At 40.3% G+C, this 26,569-nt stretch overlaps 1 protein-coding gene across 5 annotated transcripts in view; it reads left to right on the top strand.

Moving 5' to 3' along the window:
* Positions 1-26,569, top strand: part of fam13b (family with sequence similarity 13 member B) — an 80,646-nt gene that overhangs the window by 24,519 nt on the left and 29,558 nt on the right. For all 5 annotated transcript variants that reach the window (XM_039812788.1, XM_039812789.1, XM_039812786.1 and 2 more), the window contains exons 4-7: positions 2,038-2,250; positions 3,614-3,791; positions 4,224-4,368; positions 14,486-14,613. In XM_039812788.1, the coding sequence (XP_039668722.1) occupies positions 2,038-2,250; positions 3,614-3,791; positions 4,224-4,368; positions 14,486-14,613 (664 nt within the window). The remainder of the gene's footprint in view (positions 1-2,037; positions 2,251-3,613; positions 3,792-4,223; positions 4,369-14,485; positions 14,614-26,569) is intronic.

Below are 26,569 nucleotides of genomic sequence, written 5' to 3'. Positions count from 1 at the left end.
TTCCTTTCTTACTCCTCTGTTGTGGAGTGTGGAGATAGTCACAAAGAGATTTTCTTGCAAAACCTGTCAAGTCAGTGAATATTTTTTTTTGACTATTGGAATGAAGCTTCACCTCAATTCCCCTCAATTGACCAGTGAAGCAGGATGGTGGTGTGTGTGACCCAGGGGCCGCTCGACCATATGAGGTTATGTAATAAGTCTTTAATCCTCTCGGGCCTCTGCTGGCACATTAATTAGACTGGTGCTGCCAGTCCAGAAGTTATTCAGCCAGCGAAAAGGCCTTAATCTCTCTTATTTGATTTGTGTGTGATGTCTGAGGTTTTAGTAGGAGCATGTTGCAAATATGTAGTAAAAAGGCAATCTGATGTAAAACGGAGATAAGAAATGGAACTCACTTCAAGGTGTGTGAGTCGGACCAAAGCTGTGGCATCTGTGACAGATTTAATCGCTCATACAATACAAAAAACAGGAGCCGACTGCTTTGGTAGATACACGCAAATCTTTAGAAATAGTGTTAAATAGGGCTTATCTATTTTTTTTATTTAATCATTGATCAACAATATGATGAGGACATCAGCTATGTGCCTGAAATTGTGATGTGAAAAGGTGTTTTATTTGTTTTATTTTGGTGCTCTGATTGTGGCCCCGTTCTGAGCTGGTTGTGATCGGATCACAAGTGGACAGCTCTAAGTACAGGTGATTTTATTCATTTTAATTATGTAAAGGAGAGAAAAAGTAATATTACATTTTCTTTTTGTAAAACTGGCTCAAGCCCTGACAGGACCGACGGATGCTATCGGTTTATCCTTTTAATCACAAACACTCACTCACGCAGGAATGATAAGTAAGTGTGCTCTATTTTTTCATACTAATAAGGGAGGAGTTCACATACACAAAGTCCAGATGAATTACACCAATGAAAAAAGCCACTCCAATTTGTAAATATTGGAAGACTGTTGTTGTTAGGGCCCTGACACACCAAGCCGACGGCCAGGAACTAGTGGCGACGAAGAGTCAGTTTGAATCATTAATGTAGCAGCAGCAGAGAAATTATAATAAATTATGAGCACTCCATATGTAATAAGAGTTCTAAAAATCACACTTGTTCATAGCTTCCTTTTTTTGGCTTACCTGGAGGTTAGGTGGTTTAAAGATGCAGTAGGTAAGTCTTATAAAACTAACTTTCTGTCATATTTGCTGAAACTGACCCTATGTTCCAGTAGAACTACATGAATTATGTAATATAAAAAAAATCCACCTACAGCCTGTAGTGCGATTGGCAAAATTCCACCTCTCCCGGTTGATTTTCTCCAATCAGGGCCACAGGGGGGGTCTATCTGCCTGTCAATCACTGCTCAGGCACGCACACGCATAGCGTTCTCCCCACCCCCTTCCCCGCGCACAAGCTGCAGAAAGGTTTCCCCAAGACCGGCTTTGGTTTCCTTAAACTTGGGTGAACATTGGAGTGGCTTTTCAGAGGTGGCGTGAGCGCCGGGATTTTAAAGATCTGAAGAACGATGCAGATGTAGCCGCATTTCTTCTCGACAGGTAACATAATTACCATGAATGATTTATCTTTCACTTGGTTATTAGTGGTCAAAAGTCCACAAAGCTATGTTGGTGAGGATAATAGTAACGTTTGCACAGTGGTCGGTCTGATATGATGCTGAAATGGCTAACGCTAGCTTGCTAGTTAGCATCGTTTTACTGTTGGTGAGTAAAGTTAGCATTGTGTTGGTGTTTAGTTATTGAAAATGTTGTCTGACATGCCATTAGTTCTGTCACACTCCCTTGTGTGGGAGGGGCTTATGAGACCATTTGGACTTCAGCAGAAAGGGGGGAGGGACTGAGAAGTTGTCGATGTTCAAATTTGTTGGCAAAGTCCTGGATCTTCACAATCTTACCTACAGCAGCTTTAAAAGCAAGGATGTTGGCTAGATAACCAAACCAAGCTCAGAAAATATAAAAATATAGAAATTGAATAATGATGTACAGTATGTATTTAAGGTAAGTAATTATTGCTGTATGTGTCCCCAGGTCATCTGGACCTGGAAGGGCTCTTCCTTGTTAATGGCAATGCAGAGCGTGTGGATTGGCTGCGCCAGCGTTATGACAGTGGTGAGGAGGTGGAGCTAGAGAAAGAGGCGGACCTGGCGTCAGTGGTCAGTTTGCTCCGACTTTTCCTGCAGGAGCTTCCTGAGCCGGTGATCCCAACAGCGATACAGGGGCACATTCTACAGCTACATCAAGGTGTGTGACAGGGACTGCTTCTCCCACTTCTCTATTTCTCCAATCACTCACTCACCCCACCCTCTTTCTCTTTATCACTTTGAAACCAAAATCTGATGTTTTCTTATTTTGAAGTCAGTTCATGATGTTAGTTTTGCTTGTAGCAGACAATGTTGCCTTTTTTGCCACCCATTTGTACTTCTATCTACTCCCCATGAGTCCTGGTGTGAAGTGTGACGGTCTTACAAATGTACTGCTTAGTGCCTAAGCTTACATAATATTAAGGCACAAAAAGAGAGGCAGCCATAAGTATGAAACACAAACTATTGTCTCTTATTTCTGGATTTTTATCTAAGTTGATTTTGCGAAACCAGTTATGACTGTGGTCTTGCAGACTTTAGTTATCTGAGCTGTGAGTACACAGTGCAATGATACGATGGTTAAATGAAGAAGAAACTGGCAACAGTAGATGCTTTCATAACACTAGGCGGTTAGAAGTATTGCATGTACCTACAGTAGATGGTGTATTATGTCTGTCTTAAAACAGTACTGACATAATGCACATGTATACATTGAAAACAATGTAATGACCATTAATGCTTTCAATGTACTGTATGCATATGGACATGTGATTATTGCATAAAGATTAAAAAATGTTAACCTCCATTTAAATGGAAATGGTTGTTTGTTTATATTGTCCTCTTGATAGTCAGAACTGTGTTCTCGCTCTTATTTTATTTTTTTCATTAAGATGTTTTAGCAAAATTTGGAAAAAACAAGGAAAGCATAATCATGTGAATTGCTGTTAGTTATAGACGTTATAGAAGTTATAGATAGACCAGTCCAGGCAACACATGTTTAATGGACAATGTATAATCATTTCAACAAATCTTCCACTTCCACATTTCTTCTCTCCTCTTCTGATCTTTTCTAATCTCTAGGTTTTTTCTATTGCTGTCATGCATGTTATAGCAGTGGAGAAGTTTGCAGGGACTCTCCATGTCATAAATGTATCTCTGTATGTATTATTATATTCTATAATGGCACTACTATACTACTACATTTTCCTCTCTAATGCCATCTCCTGTTTCACCTCATTTCGCCTCTCCCAGAGGATTGTAAATTAATCTTATCGGTGTCTGCATATTTTCTTGAGTGAAGAATTTCTAAGGTCAACTGTGAAGGAACACAAAGGACTTGAAAACCCATAATTCAGTCCACAGCATTTCCAAATACAGTAGCGTTGTAGCAACATTGAATGCAGCATGAAGAAAGTGTACAAGCTCTAATAGTAAAGAGCCTTTTCCATGTAGTATGTACGATATGTACAATGTTCAAACTCTCATGTAATCATAACTGGTGTCCTGCTCTTAAACATCCCCAGATTACAGCAATGAAGAGGATCTGTGTAGAAACTTGAAGTACCTGCTGCAGCAGCTTCCCCAGCTGAACTACGGCCTGCTGCGTTTCCTGTGCCGCTTCCTGGCCAGCGTGGCTTCACTTCAGCAGGAGAGTTGGAACATTGGGACACTGGCCGCCGTCTTCGGACCAGACATCTTCCAGTAAGATGCCTGCATAGGGCATGTTTAATAATTGTGGTTAATAATCGCGATCATTGTACCTTTGCAAAAAATCTGAGCTATCAGATACTGAGCTAAGGGCAACCAAGTGCATGTTTTTCTGCCTGACAAGTATTTATTTAAAAGTTCCAGACAGGTTATACAGGTTCTTTTGATTGTTTGCATTTCTATTCCTGCGCATAGAGCCGTAGAAGGTGTGGATCTGCCAGTATAGTATGTATTTAAATGTCTTGTGTCAAAACTGTAAAGTTGTTTGGTTGCAAATCTTTAGTGGGAGTGCAAATTGACCAATATCATCAAATAAGCATTCAAACAGTGGCACTTATACATGCATTTATTCAGCTATTGTAATTATTTTACACCCCATGCGAGGCAGTGTACAACCAAAACAACACACTCGTCTTTTGTTTGCAGTCTGTCAACAGAAGGAGAGGACCTTCGAGACCAGGAGTCTGTCAGCAGAGTTCTGGCAGAGCTGTTGGACAACCAGGATGGCCTGTTTGACTCCGAGGACGACGACGTCTCCACCACCAACGACTACAGCTCCATCAATGAACAGGTACTGCCCATCACCTTTGTTTCTAACTTCTTCATGTTCTGTGTCCATCACTCCATCTCTTTTATACGATGATTATTGATATCACTTCAATATTTTATATTGTATAAAACAAATTGTATGTACATTAGTATTGTTTGACTTTGACAGTGGAATCATATTAGGACCATATTATTGTATCGTTTCACAAAATGCTGCAAATTGTGATTACAAATCAACAAAATGAGTTGGCTGTATGTTGATATGCTCAAAAATATTGGATTTTAGTTTATAAATCATTACTTGTAATTGTTGGCGTCACCAGTAAAGAATGCAAGAAATGCTCAAAATGTTAAAGATTACAAGCATTACTTCACAGTTCTACTACAAGTGGCTTTGTGGATTCCATTGATACTACTTTGTAAATGTTACACAACCAGGCTCCACTGAACAGGGATTAAATTACTACATTATATCTAGAAACAAAAATCTCTTCCAGTGAAGAAAACCACAGGGAATCCATTCAGGCTGATAATTATTAATTAGCCGCAGTAGGTCAGGCAGCACTTGTGTTGTATGGGAATGTAAGTACTCAAGCTATTGTTGTACAATACATAAAATTACTGAACAGAAAGTTCTCCATTAACAAAATATCTTTCAGCAGAATCTAGCCACACCCACACATACTGTACACAGAGCATTGAATAAATTCTGAGGTGTGCTAAGGGTTCAGTGTCGAGATCAGAGTATGAATGCTGAGAGCGTATACCAAAAAAAAAGTCTCTCTGCTTTTTGGCTACGTCAAACTATAAATACCATTTGTTGTCTTACATTGGACACACCGAACGTGACTAGCAGACTAAACAAGGCATTTCCCCTGTTGCCCAGCAACAAAGCGTCACTACTGTGCCCACAGAAAAAGGAATGGCATAGTTAACATTTAATTTAACAGTGGCCCGATTACAGTCTGTTATTGTATGATATACATGAACACAATAATTACCCTTGATCGGTATCTCACGTTGCCTTTCTGCCGTAATTCCTGTCACATTTAAGAGAACATTCTCCAACACAGCAAGGACATTTATATAAATAGCATGTTTAAATGTTGAAGTTAAAGGCCACATCATCATGAAAGTCTGGCCAGGAGAGATACAGCAACTACAGTATCTACACCTGTTCAGTTACTTTTAACGGCCTTCTTCAGATTTTAGTTTCCTTTCTTCTTTCTCCACTGATTCGCTCCTTTTATATTTCTTCTTTGTTGCAGTTTCTCTATTTTAGCGTGTTCTTAAGTAAAGTCATAACGACACGTAGCTCCAATTTTGCTTGCCATGTAATCTTAAAGTCATTATCTCTCATGTCATTCCCATATTTAAGAAAAAACATCGAAGCTCTACCAAATAGGTCTGGGTTGTAAAAGAAAGATAATTAGATTAAGATTAGATCAACAGTCTTATTTCATTTTTATTTTACAGTTTCTTCAACTTTTTTTATTGTGTGACGTGTCGGATGAATGAGAATAAAGAATATAACATTACCAATAGACATAATAAGAGAAAGAGCAGAAGAAGAAGGAGCAGCAGGGACAGTGTGATAAATCTGTAAAGACAAATCATCGGTGCACTGATCCCTGTGTCTTATGTAAGAGAGGGAAAAAAAGTGGGTGGCTCCGAGAGGTAGAGGGAGAAAAAGCAGCCAGGAAAATGGGGGTGAAATGGTGAGAGTGCAGAGAGAGAAGAGGAAGAATGAAGGGAGAGTTGGCGAGGGAGGAGAAGGATAAGAAAAGAAGCTGGTGATGATGTAACCAGGCAACTCACACCTACAGCCCCTGCACTACACTGGGGATGGCTCTCTGTGCGAACAAACCCTCATGAAGGGGACTATATCACACACACACACACACACACAGACACACACACACACACGCTTTCACACAGGAGACACTTGCTTCTGGTAACAGGTTAGTTAGAACAATTGAAATAAACTGCAGAAATAAGGGAGAAGGAACATTTTAAGACATGAAAAAAATAGAAGGGTAGAAACACATAAAAGATTAAACTCAATGAGGCACAATGAGATGTGCCATAGATAGTCCGGATCGGGCTGAATTTTTCTGTCTGAGCCCTGCCCGTGTCCGACAGAGCCATGACCGAACCCGGCCCGAGCCCGACAGGCATTAAGAAATTTATGTCCGAGCCCGACACAGTTAAAATAAAAAAATGTTCTCATACTAATGACACATGTAAAAATGTAAATGAATGAACTTGGCTTTCAGTCTGGGGTTTATTTCGGACACCGCACACACTGTGTACAAAACTTAAACTTATTCCACCAACTCTGCTCCGGTCGCATCTACAACACGTCTGCTTCCTCTTTCTCTATCTCTCTTCTGCCCACTTACCACACACACACACACACATCCACACACACTGAGCTCTCTTAAAGGAGCTGCAGCACCATTTTACAACAAATTCCTGACCGAGCCCGACCCGAACCCGACCATAATTTCTAAATATCTGTCTGAACCTTCATGCTTTAATGTGCTAAACTGGATTTTGGCTTATTTATTGGCAAATCAATTACTGTAAAGTATTGTTTAGGTGAGAGCAAGGCTGTGCTGAGGCATGTTGTTCTTATGATGATACGTGTGTGTGTGTGTGTGTGTGTGTGTGTGTGTGTGTGTGTGTGTGTGTGTGTGTGTGTGTGTGTGTGTGTGTGTGTGTGTGTGTGTGTGTGTGTGTGTGTGTGTTTGTTTTGATTCAGTGTTTAAAGCCCTTTCTGCCAGGGTATCTGGCTCAAAGTAGTGAAAAATAACAAAAATCAGAACTCATTAACATTTTTTATGAATATAAAATGTCCTCATATCCGTGCGTTCAGTGCTGAGATAGTCCGTGGGATTTTTGTCGTAGCTTGGACAATGGCTGGACTCTTGGAGAGTCCGTTTTGATTCCTCAGCACGTTTTCTTGCACACTAGGCAGAAAATATACTAGTTATAAACCACAACCACATTGCATTCTGTGGCATTAGAAAGCAACATTGAAATTGAGCAACAGGACAGAACTAGTGTATAGTGAAATATGTAAAGTAAGCAGACTATCCGCTCCTAATTAGCTAGTATCTCTGTGTTTTCAGGGCTACTGTTGGCTTTGCTGTAGAGAAAATGTGAAGGCTTAATTTAATTTGGCCCTGAACCCTCAATGTGATGGCAGTTTTACATGTTGGTCTCATGCACAAAAAAGACCCAGAGTCACTTTTATGTGGAATGTAACCTTAAACTTACTAGTTCAAATCTAGGTAAACTTTTGAAGTCTGAAAGCTGTTGAACGCCACAGAAGCACAAGGTAAAACATGCACAGAGATAATTTAAAAACCCCCATACAGTCATAATCGAAGAAGCGACACTTCTCTAGCCTGCTAGATTAGTCAGGCTTATATGTCCAAGTCTCTTTTGTGTCACCTTAGCAGATATATGAATGATGATGTGTCCTATTACTTAGCCTCTGCCAACTTAGTCATGTGCTTCTGGAGCTGAGCCATGTTTGTGATGCCACAGTGAATGTATAGCTGGACTATGGATATTAATTAGAACTGGGTCAATGGGGTAATGTTACAAACACCAGAGGTTGTCATAATGTTCAGCAGCAGGTGACAGCCACTATGGTTGGAACATACTGAATACACTTACTTAATTCTGTGACCCATAATAAGCTGTAAAGCAATGACTTACTTAATTTGGAACATGGAGTTATTCAAGGAGGTGGTGATGGCCTAGTTGGACAGTAAAGGAGATTATGTAGTATGTACACACACACCCCTACACCACCTACACCCGCTCACACATTTTTTTTTTTATACATCAAGTGTTTAGAAATATGCAGCTACAGCCCACTGTTGACTTTGACTACATTTTAGGAGTGGTTGGAGAGGATATTAATGCCTGTAAATCAGTTTCTAACACATTGGGTGTTAAGGATGAGAGAAAGATCACACTTCAGCCCATTCACTGCAGGAACGTTAAGCCAGAGGGCTTATCTCCAGTGGTACCGCTGGAAGTAAACCGTACAGTGACACAAGAATGAGCCAGAACACACTGAGAGGATGTTACATAGGACAGTTTGGACCTTTGTTCTAAGAGCTTTTTTTTTTTTTTTTATTATTATTTCTCTCGCTTGAATGCTAAAATGTTTATTTTAAAATACTCTACTATGAGACAAGTGAATACGAGCAAATTATTCCCTCTCTCTGATGAGCATCTCAGTGTTTTTATTTATTTATGTGATTTCATCACCCAAACATTGTGTGTTTAATAGTGCAGCAGAGCAGGTAGTGATTTCGATTTTTGAAACGTTAGTCATCATATATGATTGTTCGTAATGGTGAGGGGGGGGGCACGGCTGCTTGACTGAATGTCTGACAACCAAAACTACAGTAGGTCAGCTTCTTTACATCATCCAGCATATGTCCCAGGTCCAGTCTTTCCATGAACAAATCAATATATTGATCACATTGACTCAATTGTAAAAATTGGCAGTGACTGCATTGCTTCTTCTGTATTCCCCCCTTGTGCACAAAACTGGTCCAAATAACAAGGCTGAGACGTTGTGTTTTTAATGTAAACAACAAAGGAAATAAAAAATGAAACCCTGCACTTATACATACACAATTAATGAATAATCCTGCAGCACTCAGATCCTTCCCATGTAAAGTTGGTTTTAAAAGGGAAAAAGAAACTAGCAGCAATAGCGTTCAAAAATGAAGGGGGCGAAATATAAAAAAAATAAATAAATCTAAAAGACCATGCAACTTTTGTTTTTCCAAATAAGAAAAAGCTGTTTGTCAAACATGGTAAAACCTGTGAAACACCAGTAACATCCACATTTTGTATAGAGTTACAATGCATTGGCTGAATTGATATTTAATAATCGAACATCAGAATGAAGAGGGCATACAAAAGAGCCTTGAAAACAGTTTGAGACTTGTAATGTCAGTTGTCATTGTTCTGTGTTCCTGGCCCATTAACAGTTCAACTAATGATGTCAGTGGGGCTTGTTGTTCTCTCCGTTTTCCATCTCGAAACTCTGGACCGGAACGCTAAACCAGGGCCAAGGCCAAGACCTTTTGTTCCAGGGCGCTCTCCGCGCCGTCTTTTCACCCACTCGGGCACACAAACAAACACACTCCATACAAAGTCGTACTTTTGTATCAAAAGCCTACGTAATACACATAAACACACAGCAACTTATTCTTTTTTTTTTTTTTTTTTTACTCTGATTTGGGATTTAACATGATTACACGTTTTCTTAAATAAAGTGATAATATTTTCAGCTCTACTGTATGAATGACCATTCCAAGTCATCCTGATGGTGGATTTAACAACTCTTCTGCTCTAATATTGTTACATCACCTTAAAGCCTTTCTGATAACTAACTCAGCAGGGGCCTCAATCATATTCACACTATTGTAATGACTGCCTATAGCTCAGTTATAAATTAAAGTGTCATTGTTCATTATGTCAACTCCTGCTGTTGGATTCCTTAGGGTACAGATTTGATCATTGGCAAATTTATGAAAGATGTTTTATCAATATTAATAAAGTTATGAATATGGTTATTAATAACATCGTCAAATCGACAAACAATCAAAACGGGGCACCACCCTGCAAGTCAGGGACCAATAATCAAACTGTGGAACAGTCTCATTTCTGTGAAAATCCTTTAAAAAGGAAACAAAGGAAGGTGTGAATTCGAGCTTGGGCCTGTCCGACCAGCAATTACTACAACAAGTACACAAATAATCACAAGCAACTGCTAATTAAGTATAATACGATTTATTAACGTCACAATCATCAGTAGCTAATCAATAATCCTTCAATAATGAACTTATATACCTTTTTACAATATCACAACCAAAACAAAGCAAAACAAAGCAGCGTGGACACGTGTGTGTGTGTGTGTGTGGGTGTGTGGGTGGGTGGGTGAAAGAGGAGGGGCGGTGTCGAAATGTAGTTCTAACACAAAATTACCAAAATGGCTGCTCCTGTGAGCTGCACAAAACTATTTAGCCTCAAGAGGGCGGTAGTGGTGCTGGGTGCACGAGGAGGGGCTGAAGAAGCCGGGGGGGGTTGCTAGGCAACGCGCACGCTTAGCCGGTATGGTAGTTCCTGTGTTAGCTCTGTACAAACGTAAGCCTCCCCACGTGGTTAAACTAGCAGCGTTAGCTCAGGAGCTACATGGCTAGCTTGTGTCCGTGTGTGTGTTAGTAAAAGGAACAGAATAAAGGAGGGAAAGAAAAGAAACACTCTGATCTTAGTTATCGATAACGGCCAGCTCAGTGGCTAACAGCTGATTCACCGCGATTATCTCGCGGACAGTAAGTAAACTCAGTGAAAGGAGTGATTTAGCAGGTAGCGCTTACGGTTTTAACCCAGCTACTTAACACAACAAAATCAAATGGTATAGTGATCAGTTATACATTCACAGCAACAGATTAATAACCAGATATGGCCAATACATGATTACAATCAGATCACATTAATGGCACAAGCGGTAGCGAACCCTTTGCTCATTAATAAACAAACCAAAACGCACTAGTTCTAACGTCTGCCCAGAACTGTGTAAAAGCCTCCTTACTGTGTGCGTTGTTTGTCAGTTAATATCTTGCCAGAGGTTAACGATCCGTTTAGTCCAGAGCAGGGGACGAGACGTAATCCAGGTCGACAAAACAAGAAACAGAACGCCGTCCTTTTCTTGAATCCAGGCTGATTAAACCCGCTGCAGATAGAGGAAATACTCGGCCAGTGTTTCCTCGGATCCCCTTTGTATATCAGAGGTGATGCTGGCTAGCTAGTCCGGACTAGTGCTTCCTGTCAGCAACCGGGGGTTACCGTGAAAGCGAAGAAACAGTAGTGCCGACAGCTTTTATCCTATCTCCACCTCCTAGTGGCGGGGTGGTGCATTCAAAGACCCGACAGCCAATGGGAAAAGTGCAACCTTATCACAGGTGTGAAGCAGTTCTTTGTCTCACCACCAGTCTGCCTTGCCGTCCTCGTGTTGAATGCACATTCTCCATTTTGCGAAGTGGCGGCTTGTAGGAGTTTGGTGAAACTGGCTTTGGGATTCACATGTAGGCCAAGATCCTTTGTCTTGCCTTCAGCTCAATCTGAGCCAAATCACTGTTTAACCAGCTTCTTGGTCCCCAACACTGCATTTGAAAGAGTATACCCAAGGGTGGCTTCTATATTTAAGGTGATATCCAGACTAATTTTTTCCATCTCACAGATCAGCGTCCGTGATAAAATATTCTCTTAGTAGATGGTGTATAATCCAAGGTTATATTCATGGCATTGTCCATTCATATTAATGGTGAATAACTTGAATAGTTGAATGAATTTTACATGATGATGTAGATCAGACTTTAAATCAAGGTCCTTAGGTCCCACAGTCCAAAACATTTTATTCTGCCCATGAAATCGTGCAGAAAGAACACTGATCTGGATGTTGATAACGGGAAGCTGTTTGTCTGTCTTTATATTATTTTTAGTTTGATGTAATGGAGAGGTGGTATCCCCAAGCTTAAGACGATCATTCAGTTTCAATTATTCATTCAGTTTTTTAATTGATTAAATGATTACACCAGGTGGCGGCCTATAGCTCACCTGGTAGAGCATGTGCCCCCTATAGACTCAGTCCTTGCCTGTGGCCCGTGTTCGAATCGTACCTGAGGCCCTTTGCTGCATATCATCCCCCCTCTCTTTCCTGTCTTTCTTTAGCTGTTCTAAATATATATTTTTTAAGAATTACACCAGGTATGTTGCGGTTATGATACTCTTCTAAAACTCCTAGGCCAGGCCACCATGTTTTTAACCTTTATTTTTGTGTACTAGTTTTCCCAACATAAGGTGAGCTGTGTAAATGCTATTGCAACAATTGGCACAAAAGACTAGGTTATATACAGTACACATAGCACACTAGGTGCAAAATGGTTGTGTAATATGGAGTAACAGGGTGTGGTGATCAATCATTATTTCTCAGCTTTTCATTTAACAGACACCTACACATTTTCATACCAGTTTACAGACACCTACACATTAAGATGCACTTCACAGTGGGGCTCTATAAATTTTCACCGCTAAGTTGAATTTGAGAAGCTGGTCATAAGAAAAATATATACAATGAGAGCAATCACACACACACACACACACACACACACACACACACACACACACACACACACTAAGAGGAGTCTTGTGAGTCATCTTCCATAATCTGCACATGTGACAATTCAAGAATTTCCTGACAGCCAATCGGATCTCTTGGAACAGAGGGATTGCCATAGCAACGACACAGTGACAGCAGCAGATGGGGTTGCTGTAGAACTGGAGTGAAGAAGAGAGGCAGATGAAGAAAGAGAATAGAGACTAGGACAGTCATACAGAGGAGAAGTTTAACCCAGGTTGCCTCCAGGGTTTTCCCCCCTATTGATTTTTAAACACTTGCAAAAAAAACACAGCAAATAAAAAGGCTTTTGTGACTGAGGTATAGCTTGAATCATTAGTGTGTTATATCAGTTGATGATATTGCAGAATAAAAATGGAGAGGAGCTATTTATCATTGGTAAACTACTGCCCAAGGATTTCTGTTGTGTCTTGTTCACATGCTGTCAACTGTCGGTATTATGATGAGTTATTTCTGTCTACATATTTACTTCCCTTCTCGCTCCAGCAGCTACCTCCCTTCTTTCCTTCCCCTCCTCCCTCTCTGGTTTATAGTCAGATTAATTACATTCTGCCCTCTATCACTCCCTCATTCTCTTACCTGTGGCTCTCTCTATCTTTCTCTTGTAATAATTTCACTAGATATATGGAGGTTTTAAATTCAGTTGCAATAACTGTTTCCGTTTCACACTATCTTTTATAAACCAAAGTACTTTAAAATAAGCAAAAGCAGCATTCCTTTCCTCCAAGTATTCTTCCTTTTTCCATCGTCTTTTCCTCCTCGCAACACAGTTACTGTTCCGTAGATGCAAAAATCAATAGACACATGTAAACAACACATGTTTAAAGGCTAAATATTAGTCATACAAACAAATGCAATATCTTGTAAGTTTTCAAGCAGTGTAATAGGTTTAATAGCGTATCATGGTGGGCCTACTTTGCCTTATTACATTATTTGTAATGTGACATTGGTAAATTGCTAAGTCAACATGAAAGTGAGCTCTCACTAAGCCCTACTTTAAACCCTCCATCTTCTCTTTCTTGTCCACTCCCTCCCTGTCCTTCCAAGAAAATGTTTTTAAAATTTAAATTTTTTTTTCTCTCTGCTTACCGGTGTCTCCGTGGTTTCAATGCGTTACTCATTAGCTTCATCTATATTTAGAAGTCTTACGGAACAAAGTATAATTACTTGTTCTTGTCATGCACTAGGGATTGACTGATTATCAGCTGCGCCTTGCTGATGCGCATTCAACCCGCGTTGGACCCGATCATATGAGACAGCCGTTTGTCACTGTTGTTCATACACTTCACTGATACCATAGAATGAACCAGAGAATTGTACAGTAACATTGGGCTTCATGATCAAAGAAAGTTTTTGTATCACCTCTACACTTCTGTCCATGGATGCACTAAAGAGAAGGTCTAAAAGTTAAAAAAGGTTTTTATTTTTACTGCAAATGTATATCGGTTATAGGTTGACACTGAGACCGGAACGTTGTATTTTTCTAAATAAATGATTGCTTGCGTAATGGTCAGTGTGCAGGATTTTCTCTAAAAAGATAATACAGTCAAAAACAATAGTTTAATTAGTAACTGTGGTAATCTCTGGCCGTAGTTCCGCTTACAGTTGAGTAGGCGGTCCTTTTATGTGACACAGGGCACATTCCTGTTTTCACTGCTATAGGAATGTGGACATTTAAACCTAGACCACCTCCGAATGCGGTTTTAGTGATCAGATCTCAATGCGTCCAGAGAGTGTTTTCACATGTACTTAGAGCTGTCCACTTGATGGGATTTTGTTATCAGGTCAATCTGACCGTTAACCTTTTGTCCTATGACCAACATTGTCTCCACATGCTATTTCATCTCAATAAATGAATTATTTTAGTGGTAACCTTTTGTGTCATCTTTATTTCTGTCTTCAGATCACAGAGCTGTTAGACGATGAGAAGTGTGAGGCCGAATGTGAAGAGCTGCCTCAGGACGGAGAGGAGGGTCCTGCCTCCTCTGACTCACCACAACACACACACACTGATGAAAGCCCCACAGCCAGGTGAGATGCATAACTACTTTATCTTATATTATTAGATAAGACGGTTAATTTTTTATTTTATTTTGGGCTGGTTGATCCCTAAGTGAGGAGGTCATGCAACAGAGGTCCCAAACTGGACTTTAAAACCATGACATTGCAGTTACATTGTATTTAGTTGATTATCTGCTGCTTTTCTCACTCTGATTTACACCGATTTTATTTGGTGTGTCATGGACGAGTTACGATAAGGTCCCATCACTGTACTGTGGCATTCATATCATGGGCCCTATCTTGCACCCAGCGCAGCGCAAAGCCCGACGCAAGTGTCTTTGCTAGTTTAAGACCCGTCCAGCGGCCGCGTCGTTTAAATAGCAAATGCACCTGCGCCCATCTTTGCACCCATGGGCGTGCTGGTCTTACAGGGAGGTGTGTTCAGATGAATTATTGGCGTATTGCTATCTTGAGGCAGCGAGAAATGATGGTCTAAAGTCAATAGCGCATCATTTCATTGTAATTTTAACAACAAATTAGTAAAATGCGCCTAAGCTCGTGCACAGCGCACACACACTATGCTTGTTACACACACACAGGGACGCGCAGCAGCACACAAATTATATAGATTACAAATAAAAATATTACGGTGCAAATCAGCCATTGTAATAGCAAAGGTACAAACGTGCCTGGCTTTTAAAGGGAAATGGAGATGACACGCCAAAACACACCTATGAATTAATGAAGACACTAAGCACAACCCGCGCACGGACCAATCCAAAAGTGGATTTGGGAACGCCCTAAACGCACCTGCGCCATGCGCTTCACGCCGTGCGCTTATATCGTTAAAATAGGGCCCAATATCTCTAAACTTGTGAAGAGTTTTCCTACATTTAGAGGTTATTTACTTAATGTTGAATTTCGATTATTTTAAAACCTGTTTTCAAAAGCTTAGCTCATAGCTAACACCAACACTCCCGTTTTTCCCGGGTTTCTCCCGTTTTTAGCCCTATCTCCCGGACCCCTCCCGGTTTGTTATTTCTCCCGGGAAACTCCCGTAATTTGCATGGCCCAAACTCCTTTATAAATAATCAGACCAATATGTTTGTCTAATGTTGACCAATTGCCAGATCTTGTATGAAGCGTATCCTATTCACACAATCCACACACCATATACAATTTTCAACCCGTTTGTCACCTCAACCTGGCAGGCTATAACCCAGTTGCGCAGTTGATCTCTGCGCAAGCTTCGCGAAAAGTTCAGACCCGAAAGCGAGCCGATAAGAAAGGCAGGTGAAGGCGGTGTTCCCGCAAAGAAATTGAAATATAGCTGTAAATTGACAGTGTTGGGGCGCAACAATTTACATGCATCTTACCTAGTCATATCGACAACCTCCACGCTTTTTGTAAGGTGTGTCGAATTGATTTTAATGTAGCGCACGGCGGGGAAAATGACATTACTCAGCACATTAAAACACTGCGCAGAAGCACATAAGGGCACACGGGCGATTTCATCCTTCATCATGAAAGAACAGACAGAGGCAGAAAACGTGAAGCAAGCTGAACTCAAGATGGCAATGTTGGTAGCACAGACTTACAGTACACTTAACAGGACCCCCCCCTCCACACCCCCACCCCAGAGCTCAGGGTAGTAGGTAGGGTTACACTGCTTTCTTAGTACTTGGACAGGGTTATTAGAAAGACTATAAATAAGCCCTAAATAACCTTGTTGACTGGTGTCACCTCAACTGATGAAATAAATAGCTTCTATATGTATTTATTAGTGTATACTCACTAAATGTTCTGTGGCTTTGTCAAATATAAATACAGTAACTTCCAGAAGATGCTTGGAAGTAGTGACAGGCAATCTGACAACATATGAGTAGTCTACGATGTTTTTTATGTGTATTAGTTGATGTGTGTTAAGATAAATGTTAAAATGAATGTAATTTCTAAACAGCATTCCAGATTAAAATTATGATACACTAATTGTTCAAAAACAATGGTCTCCACACTTGAATCATCTGTTCTGATTCTTTAAAGTGCCTATATTATGAAAAAAATCACTTTTTCTGGGATGTGGGGTGTTATTTTGTGTCTTTGGTGCTTCCACACGCATACAAACTTTGAAAAAAATCCATCCATGCTGTTTTGAGTGAGATACGGTTTCTGAATGTAACCTGCCTTCAGTCTCCGGGTGAGCAAAATCTGCACGGCTTTTTACGTCACTAGCCGAAACGAGCTGGCTTACCGCAACCGTTAGCATGCTAGCGTTAGCATGCTAGCGTTAGCGTGCTAGCGTTAGCGTGCTACCTCTTTCTCAATAGCAAAGCACTGCTACAACACACACAAGTTCACCATAATCTACAAAAGAACTTCTTACATGTGCGCCCTCATTTAGAAGTCTCCCAGCTAATCCTGCCTTGTAACTGACCGAAGTTGGAGAAACAACCTTTCTTTTACTGTCTATGGAGCTAGCTAGCTGACATGATCTACATCTGAGCTACTGCGCATGTGCGAGTGCAATCAAAGATAGTACAGAAGAAGAAGTAAAGAGGTCTTACTCTGCAGCTAAAACAGAGACAAGGTGAAAAGAGGATCTGCAGCAGTGAGAGAGAGCTGTGCAGTACAACAAAAAAGATGGTGTTTTTTGAAAATTAAACCATGTAAACCTATTCTGGTACAACCTTAAAATACAATTATGAACCTGAAAATGAGCATAATATGGGCGCTTTAACATCATAATCGCTCAACCAATGTACTGAGAATATAATTATCCAAAATGTTTGTTAATTTGTTTTTATGGTCCCGGTCACAGCTATTTCCATTTGATGGCACTAAAAGATGCAGAGCTTGTGTTCTGATCTGTTGATGTTTTGTAGCTTGTGACCAACCAGAAGGCAAAGGTCCCACACACCCATGCAGATGCTCACGTACGCAGGATAATAAGACTAGACTGAGGAACCAAAGGTCAATCCCCCTGCAGGAACATGAAGATCTTCTCAGGTTCTTCTCATCTGCTGGTCTCCTTTTAACTTGTTTACTGAGCACTAGACCCTGACTACTGTATATAGACACCTACACATTTACACTTAAAGGGAACAGTGAGGGTGTATCAGTTCGACATGCACAGAGGAGCTGATAATACTGATGAGAAAGAGTTGAAGAGTTGCTCAAATTTTTTGTTAGTTAGATTTGTCGGAGAGTAGAGAAACTCAAAAACGTTTTGACCCTGGTACGGGAAGCATAGTTTAAGTCTTACTGCTAATGTGTGTTTTAGTCTTGTTTGAATCAAACTATCACTTTATTATGTCTTCAGTTAAGAACACATAACATCGCAGTATTTTGACTAAGCCACGGGTGTGCTGTGCAGATAAACTCATGTCAGAACAGAATACAAGGAAGTGAGTAAGTCAAGATTTATTTATAGAGCGCGTTTCAAAACAAAATTTGCAAAGTGCTTCACAATTAAAGCTATAGTGTGGAATATCAAAGAGGCAGGACAGGAACAAAGACAAAAAACATCAACAAAAGAGAAAAAAGCGAGGGAATATTGGTGAGTTTTGAGAAGTAAAAAAAAAAAAAAAGAGCTGATAGTGAGAGGTAAAAGGTTTTAATTTGAGATGAAAACAGCCAGATTCCTCGCTTGAAGTGTGCACACTTCAAGTTATTCAAAATGAATTAAGACAGAGTTAACATAATAATAATAATAATAATAATAATAATAATAATAATAATAATAATAATAATGCAAATGGACTTGTTAGCTCAAATTACTTATGTTAATTAATTATGTGAAAACAAATAACCTCAACTCTTCAACCAGCTTTACGGTCGAACACTTCTGACAAATGTTCTTTTTTATTATTTAAATTTGCATGGATATGTGTCCAGCTTCCACAGTGGTTTACATGTCCAATTCGAATGAAGCTGAATGAAGATAAAGACAAAGCTGTGTGTGTGTGTGTGTGTGTGTGTGTGTGTGTGTGTGTGTGTGTGTGTGTGTGTGTGTGTGTGTGTGTGTGTGTGTGTGTGTGTGTGTGTGTGTGTGTGTGTGTGTGTGCAGGGTCATGCTGCTAGTCGTGCCTCACTGGCCTTTAAAATGATTACAGACAGTAATCCATAATCCACATACACACATACAGTTTCTTACACCATACACAAGTCTCAATCATGCCCACATGACTGAGGTGGTGTTAGGTGCAGAAAATTATTTAAATCAAATGATGCTGGCCAGACTTTTTTTTTTATCTTAAGTCTCATGTGATTGTTTTATTTAGGATTAATTCTCTTTTAGCTGTGGTTAGCCTGCAGCCATCATCCCTGTGACCTTGTCTAACCTGTGTCTGGTCTGGGGGATTATTGGTGTATTTGTAGATCCCGGAGTCGACAGCTGAGATCACAAAGCCATTTATATAATGTATGCCCAGAGCTTAAAGAATACATTTATTTTAACTGCTAAAAATATTGAGCACTCTTGATGTTTAAGCATTTAGTCTCATTGCTTATCTGACCTAAAATGAAAGAATATGTATGCTTGCTGTGTTTTATGTGGAACACCCACTTGTTTTACTTCTAGCTCCACATGGCACGTGCACCTAAAGCTCAGTCATTCCAGCACAACTTATATCAATTAACCTCACAGATTGGTTTATACAATTTCTGAAAATGGTGAAAAATGTCCATCAGGATTTCTTGGGGCCAAGTTGAAATATTCAAACAGCTTCTTTGTCCGACCAACAGTCCAACAGATAATTAGTTTACTATCATAAAAAACTAAGAAAACCTGCAAATATTTACATTTAAAGGTCCCATGACATGGTGCTCTTTGGATGCTTTTATATAGGCCTTAGTGGTCCCCTAATACTGTATCTGAAGTCTCTTTCCCGAATTCAGCCTTGGTGCAGAATTACAGCCACTAGAGCCAGTCCCACAATGAGCTTTCCTTAGTATGTGCCATTTCTGTGTCTGTAGCTATTGAGGAGGAGAGAGGGGGGGCAGGGTGGGGGTGTGGCCTTGACCAACTGCCACTTTGCTTGTTTGAAAGCCATGATGTCTCTCTCTCATGGGTGGGCCAAATTCTCTGGGTGAAAAAAAAAAAAAAAAAAAAAGGGGTTACTTATAAATGAATAAAGATTCTATCGTCAAAGTTCCCAATCTGTACGTTTCATTTTCTCAAAGACAGAGCAGGATACCCAGGGCTCGGTTTACACCTATCACCATTTCTAGCCACTGGGGGACCATAGGCAGGCTGGGGGAACTCATATTAATGTTAAAAAAAAAAACATTAATTGAAATTTTCATGCCATGGGACCTTTTAAGATGTGAGAACCTGTGAATTTTGGGCATTTTTAAATTGTTACAACTCTAGAGTACTTATGTTAAAAAAAAAGAGAGAGACAGTGTTGTCTCGTGTCGTATGATCGTTAACCAGCAGAGGTGTTAATTTCCATACAGGTTCAGTGGCTTGATGGTTAACGGTGAAGTAGTGGATTTGAATCACTGGGGTATTTTGGCGACGGTAATGTTATTAGTGTTGTAAGTTAACAGTAGACTTAATTAACCCGACCCAGGGTGAGTCTGATGTAGGGGTGGGCGATATGGACAAAAAATAATATCTCGATATTTTGACGATAATCTTTAAAAATGTGTTTTTAAAAGTCTGAGTTACTTAATCACTGATGATAATAATGGGCACAATGTTGAATGAAAACAGTTCTTATTTATTTTCTTTAAAATTGAAGTATTCAAGTAAAAACAATTCAAAGACAAAATACTACTATACTAATTGAACTAGTGTAGGAACATTGAACTCTGAGTACACATTCAGTTGTACACCTTTGCTGTAATGTAAATTGTGCAGCATACAAGCAAGATGAAATCATAACAATAAACAAAGGGCTCTGTTCTGTAACATATTGCACACAACCATGTCCTTATTGGAAGCAGTCCTGGAGCTGGGATAGGGCAGTGTCAGGCCAGGTTTTGGGACCCCTTGTCCAAAGTCCCCTGCTACAATATGTACCCCCCCCCCCCACCGTGCTGCAGTTTGTTCACTATGGTTAGCAGTGAGCCAAAACTTGTGCCAACGTTAGCATCGGGGGCTATGTAGACGGCAGTGTGCTGTTTTCGTGGTAAATAAAATGGCCTGTATATTACCGACAGGGCTTCAGGTCAGGTGAACAGTGCTGGGCAACGATCCTGCTGTTGGTACGCCATTCATTATGCACAAAAATGCAGTCCTCCGCCTCTGTTCTGACTCTTGCCGTAGTTATTTTCTCATCCTGCCGGTAGCTAGCTCGGTGTGCTAGCGCCGACAACAACCTGGAGCGCCGGTCTGGCTATGTCCTCCGGGATGTTGTGAGCCACCTGGAAAGCGCTTGTAACAGCTGTGTTCCGTAGTCCTATATCCGTAGTCTATCGTAGTCCTATACTGATTAGTTCAGTGTGGCTGTACTTGTATAAATATACACCGACAGGAGAGCTAGTAGCCGCTGCACAATCGCGCGCCGCCATCTTCGTTGACATGAGTGAATGTGTAGTGTTCCAATGCGTGTTTTTAAGTAATTTAAATACTTGATAATGTCAATTTGCACATCATTAACACAACAATGACGATATTATCGTAAACGATATATATCGCCCACCCCTAGTCTGATGAAAACTGATGTGTCTGCCCGGTTCAGCTCTGAGATTTTCTCGCATTCCACAGCGCTGTGAACGAACAATCTCGGGGATTACGTTATGTTCTGCCTGTGTCTAGAAGTGGTGAATGTAGGCTACAGCTCACAGCAACTTAATACTATATAGCGTTGGCAAATGGCTTTTTATTGAGTTTCCTCTTAGCGAAATAATAGACACTGAAAAGCATAGGGCCTTTTTTTCACCAACCTTATTCCAAACAACTGTCGTAATGTTCCTTTCAGCTCTCTGCTCGTTCTCCAGGAAAGTGAAGAAAAGTTAGTTCGGTATATCCAGCAATCATGTAGCTAAATTTGCCACCAACCATGCCCCCAAACACGGACACACACGCATACGTACGTACAGATATGTCTCGCTTTATTAGATAGGTTTAAAGTACTCTCTTGAAAAATTTGATGATTAAGTGTACAAGTGCATTTTTTACTCAAAACTCCATGATTGTTTTGAGAATAGATCAGTGTTTCATGTGTACATCAGTTATTCTCTGACACATAACTGGTTGTGTCAATTCTGAAACAGAGAGAAACTTCCCGTCTAGTGACTCAACATTAACTGTAGCTGAGTTGTTTGCCTAGCACTTGACAGACAGGTCTGTACTCTGTGGCTGTTGCAGTGCTTGCTTAATAGACTCTGACAGCCAACACACACACACACACTTTACATGCTGACAGGCTCTGCTCATTTCAAATCTATATATAATCCCTGGTATTTGTCTTCTGATCTCTCCGCTTCCCCTGTTTCTACATCTGTCCTCCTCCACTCTGCTTATATCCTCTCTCTCTGTTTAAAGTATTTTTCATGAGGCCACTGAAATATCCTGGCAGGCTGAGAAAGAGGACTCTTGGGATGCACTCCTGGCCCCACTGAGAAAGAGCAGAAGCAAGAGGGATGGATTAATGAAGGGAACAGAAAATCATAGGGCAGAGAAGGGCCGTGAGGGAGCAAGGAGAGGGTGGGAGAATTGGAAAGTGTCCCTACTTGTGAACGACTTATTGGTTTTAAGACCTCTGGAAAGAAAAGGTCAACCCAGAAGATTGCATTTAAACACATTATAAAACACTTGACTTCAATTTTGTCCTTGAGTAAGAGCCTTCCAGCCTTCATTCTTGCTAGTCATTTCTCACCATTACAAGCATCACACCATCCTGGCGTGACTGTCTTGACTTATGTGCCGTCTCGTGTTGCAGATAACCAATATTGCACTTCCTTCTCGATGAATTCCTTTATGAGATTTTTCTTCCTGTTATTTTTGTGGCTTTGGAAATGATTAATATCCCACTGTGACACTACACAGTGCTGGAGAACTCTGTTCTTTCTATTTGTAGCAAATATATGTGAACTATTCTTTTCTAGGTCAAGTAAATTTGCTTTTTTCATGGGAAGTACCTGATAATTCATGCACATGTAAACACAGAACAAAAACAATAATTTACATTTATTGCTTGTCACACTGTAAGAGATCTTTGTCAGACTACAATATTAATTTGAGGCATGTTAGATTATAGGATGTATGCGTAGTGAACAATAGCGGTACAATGTAAACAGAAACATTCGTTGACAAACTCCCACAGACAACGACGCACGCGACGGTGAAATGGTGATTTATCCCTTTTTAAATGTGAATAAACGACCTATTGCTCCTCATAACAACTGAAAACTGTCAAAAAATCAAAACCAAAGTCCAATTATTATGGACGCTATCTGACATTAAGCGTTTCTGCTTCACATTTTCAGCAGGGTTGACTCTCCACGGTTCTCATGGGCTTTATAAGTCCTAACGTGAAAAAGCTTAACGTGGTTTTAATGTACCTAAACAACGATCAGTTGTGATCACCAAATTTCTCTCTCATATTGCTCCTCATAACTACTGAAAACTGTCAACTGTCATTCACTTTTTTTCTTTTCTTTTTGATGACGCAGTTAAGGCGGCAGGCGTGTGTTGCTTAGGCGGCCGCCTTAACTGCAAAGTGCTGCGGGAAACCCTGGCAGAGGCATGTCATCAGCCCATGTCATCTATCTGCGACAGTCTTATGTTTTAAAAATGCAGCAAAGCAATAGACAAGCTTTGATAGTGTTGCTGACACTTCTAGCTCACTTCAGTTGCCAAATTTAAACTCTTTCCATAATGTAGGTAGTTCTATGAACCCAGAAAGTGATTCATTAAGATTTCGGATTAAGATTTGAAACATTTTCTGAAACTCGAGCAAGTCAGCACAAACCCCACAGCAGTGGCTGAAAGGATAATGGGCTTTTGGTTGGTTCTTCTGTTATAAATTGTTACCTTTTGATAGCTCATCTCATTTTATTGTGACACTGAACGCAAAGATAGTTTAAAAAAAAAATAGATAACCATTCTCGAGAGATAAGTCTATCACTGTATGGTACCTTTAAAACTCAAGTCATCCATTCTTATTTGTTACGGTTAGATATATTAAGAAGTCCTCCCGCTCTTTCCTTCTGTTTGTCTAACATCATTCCCTCCTTTTCCTGCCTTCCTCACCCTTCACTTCCAGATTGTGTCGAGGCCTGGACTCCTGCATTGGGCACAATGTGTAACATGATATACTAACTGACCTGGATAGCACCACTCACCACGTGTGCTATCAGTTCTCACCAACAGTTCTTGTACAGCTGTCCTATCTGGCTTTCTAAAGAGCACTAGCGTCCCTGAACCATCACGGAAAAAGATTTTATTTTTATTGTCAGCACACACGCTGCTGCTGAATCCTCCTTGTGTCAATACTTGCCACTGTAGTTTCTTTGTGTTAGTCACAGAAGATAAAGTTAAAGTTTGAGATTAGGGTTTGGCCATACTAATAAAAATACCAGCAAGGACAAATCAACACCAAACTTTAGCCAAATCTAGTTGATGATTAACAACTAAAGTTGCATATCATTTATTCTTTCTTTCCTTGAGGAATTTCTGGAATGTCGTAGAGTTAAGAAAGGTCTCACCCACACTCAAAAGAATTTAAAATAAAACTCTTAAAGGATGTCAGGGAATGTTTTTTAAAAATCAGTAACTTACTCAAACACACATTATACCACATTTTACTTAATTTCACTTATTTGTTGTATTGCATTGTAATTTATAATGTACTATCGTTATACAAACCCCAATTCCAATGAAGTTGTAAAACGTTGTGCACTACAAAGACAAGATATTTAATGTTCAAACTGATAAACTTTGTTTTTCAGCAAATATTCACTTATTTTGAATTTGATGCCATCAACACGTTCCAAAAAAAGCTGGGACAGGGGCATGTTTAACACTGTGTTACATCACATTTCCTTTTAACAACACTCAATAAGCGTTTGTGAACTGAGAACACTAACTGTTGAAGCTTTGTAGGTGGAAATCTTTCATATTCTTGCTTGATGTACGACTTCAGTTGCTCAGTAGTCTGGGGTCTCCATTGTTGTATTTTGCGCTTCATAATGTGCCCCACATTTTCATTGGGAGACAGGTCTGGACTGCAGGCTGGCTGGTCTAGTACCCACACTCTTTTACTACGAAGCCACGCTGTTGTAACACGTGCAGCTTAGCATTGTCTTGCTGAAATAAGTAGGGACGTGCCTAAAAAAGACACTGCTTGGATGGAAGCATATGTTGCTCCAAAACCTGTATGTGTACCTTTCAGCATTAATGGTGCCTTCACAGATGTGCAAGTTACCCATGCCATGGGCACTAACACACCCCCATAACATCACAGATGCTGGTTTTTCTTTGTGCTGATAACCATCTAGATGGTCCTTTTCCTTTTTGGCCCGGAGGACATGATGTCCATGATTTCCAAAAACAACACACACAGCACACTTTTCCACTTTGCATTAGTCCATCTCAGATGAGCTCGGGCCCAGAGAAGCCGGCGGGTTTCTGGGTGTTGTTGATATATGGCTTTCACTTTGCATGGTAGAGTTTTAACTTGCACTTGCAGTGCCGCCTGAGGGATCGAAATTCTTTGCAATTGTACATTGAGAAACGTTGTTCTCAAACTATTGGACAATTTGCTTACAGGTGTCAAAAATGGTCTAACCGAATGCCTCATAGATTCAGTCGGTGGTTGAAACGTCATTAAAAATTAGTGCATTAAATTGCAGTTATCCATAGCAAATAGGGCTGCAAATAACAGTTTGTTTCATTATCAATTCTGTTGATTATTGTTTAATAAAGAAATGTCAAAAAATAGTCAAGAAATGCCCATCACAAGTCCAAGATGAAGTCTTTAAAATGGATCAACAGTTCATAGCCCAAAAGTATTTAATTTACAATTATATGAAATGGGTAAAAGCAGCAAATCCTCACATTATAGTCACTGGGACTTGCAAAATGTTCTGTTTGATAAATAAACAATAAATCACTTTTAAAAATTGTTGGGCAATACTTTTTTTTTAATCAAATTAATTAATCAATCAATCAATAAATTAGCCACAGTTCTTTACAGTAAAACTTACACTTACGGGAAAAACAGACCTAACCTTTATTTAACCTGCCTACAAATGGAAAATACTGTATTTATAGATTGCACAAAATGGTAGCCTGGTTGACACCAGACCCTTCTCAGTGGTAACTGAGAGTGGGTCTGGGGAAGGTTCATTGACAGTTCATTTCCAAAGGGGTGTCACCAACGGACGCCACTCAAATGCCTTTGGGCGCATTGGATAGTCCTTCAACCAATCAGGACCAACAATCCAGGTGACACTTTTCACATCCAATATCCAACTAAAAAAATGTGATTTTGGTTTTTGGTGTCGTCCCTCCACGCCCTAGTTTTTCCTTGCAGGTGTTGCATATTGGAAACTTGTTATCTTCTGCACACACGCTGAAGAATGTCCAAACAGCTGACATGTTTCAGGTTAATTCACGAGGTTCCCTACATGTGCAAGAATAGAGCGGACACGCACTTCACACCGCGAGCAGGTACGCGCCACACATGGCGGAAAGAGACCGTCTCTATCCGTGTGTGCGTGCGTCCTTGAGAACTGTAACTAGTATAACTTCTGTTGTCAGTTAATTGTAGCGTTGACCTCCATGAAATCGCCATCTGTCAGACTGACCTGCAGCTCGCCGGTCATGGCCGAGCACGTGAAGCACGGCTTCGGTAGCCGTCATGTTGAATGTAAACAAAAAGCTGCTCGCCATTGCTGCGCTATTCTCTTTGCGTAAAGCCCGCCTCAACGGTCGTGATTGGTGTAAAGCCCGCCTCAGCGGTTGTGATTGGTGCCTCAATTTTGAGAACATTGGAAATGGGTTTGAATGGGCTCTTCGCCAGACTGACCTGCA

This window comes from Perca fluviatilis, chromosome 10 (genome assembly GCF_010015445.1).
Source record: "Perca fluviatilis chromosome 10, GENO_Pfluv_1.0, whole genome shotgun sequence".
Taxonomy (NCBI): domain Eukaryota; kingdom Metazoa; phylum Chordata; class Actinopteri; order Perciformes; family Percidae; genus Perca; species Perca fluviatilis.
Note: the sequence above shows the minus strand (reverse complement) of the source record. Positions and strands in the feature narration are given on the sequence as shown.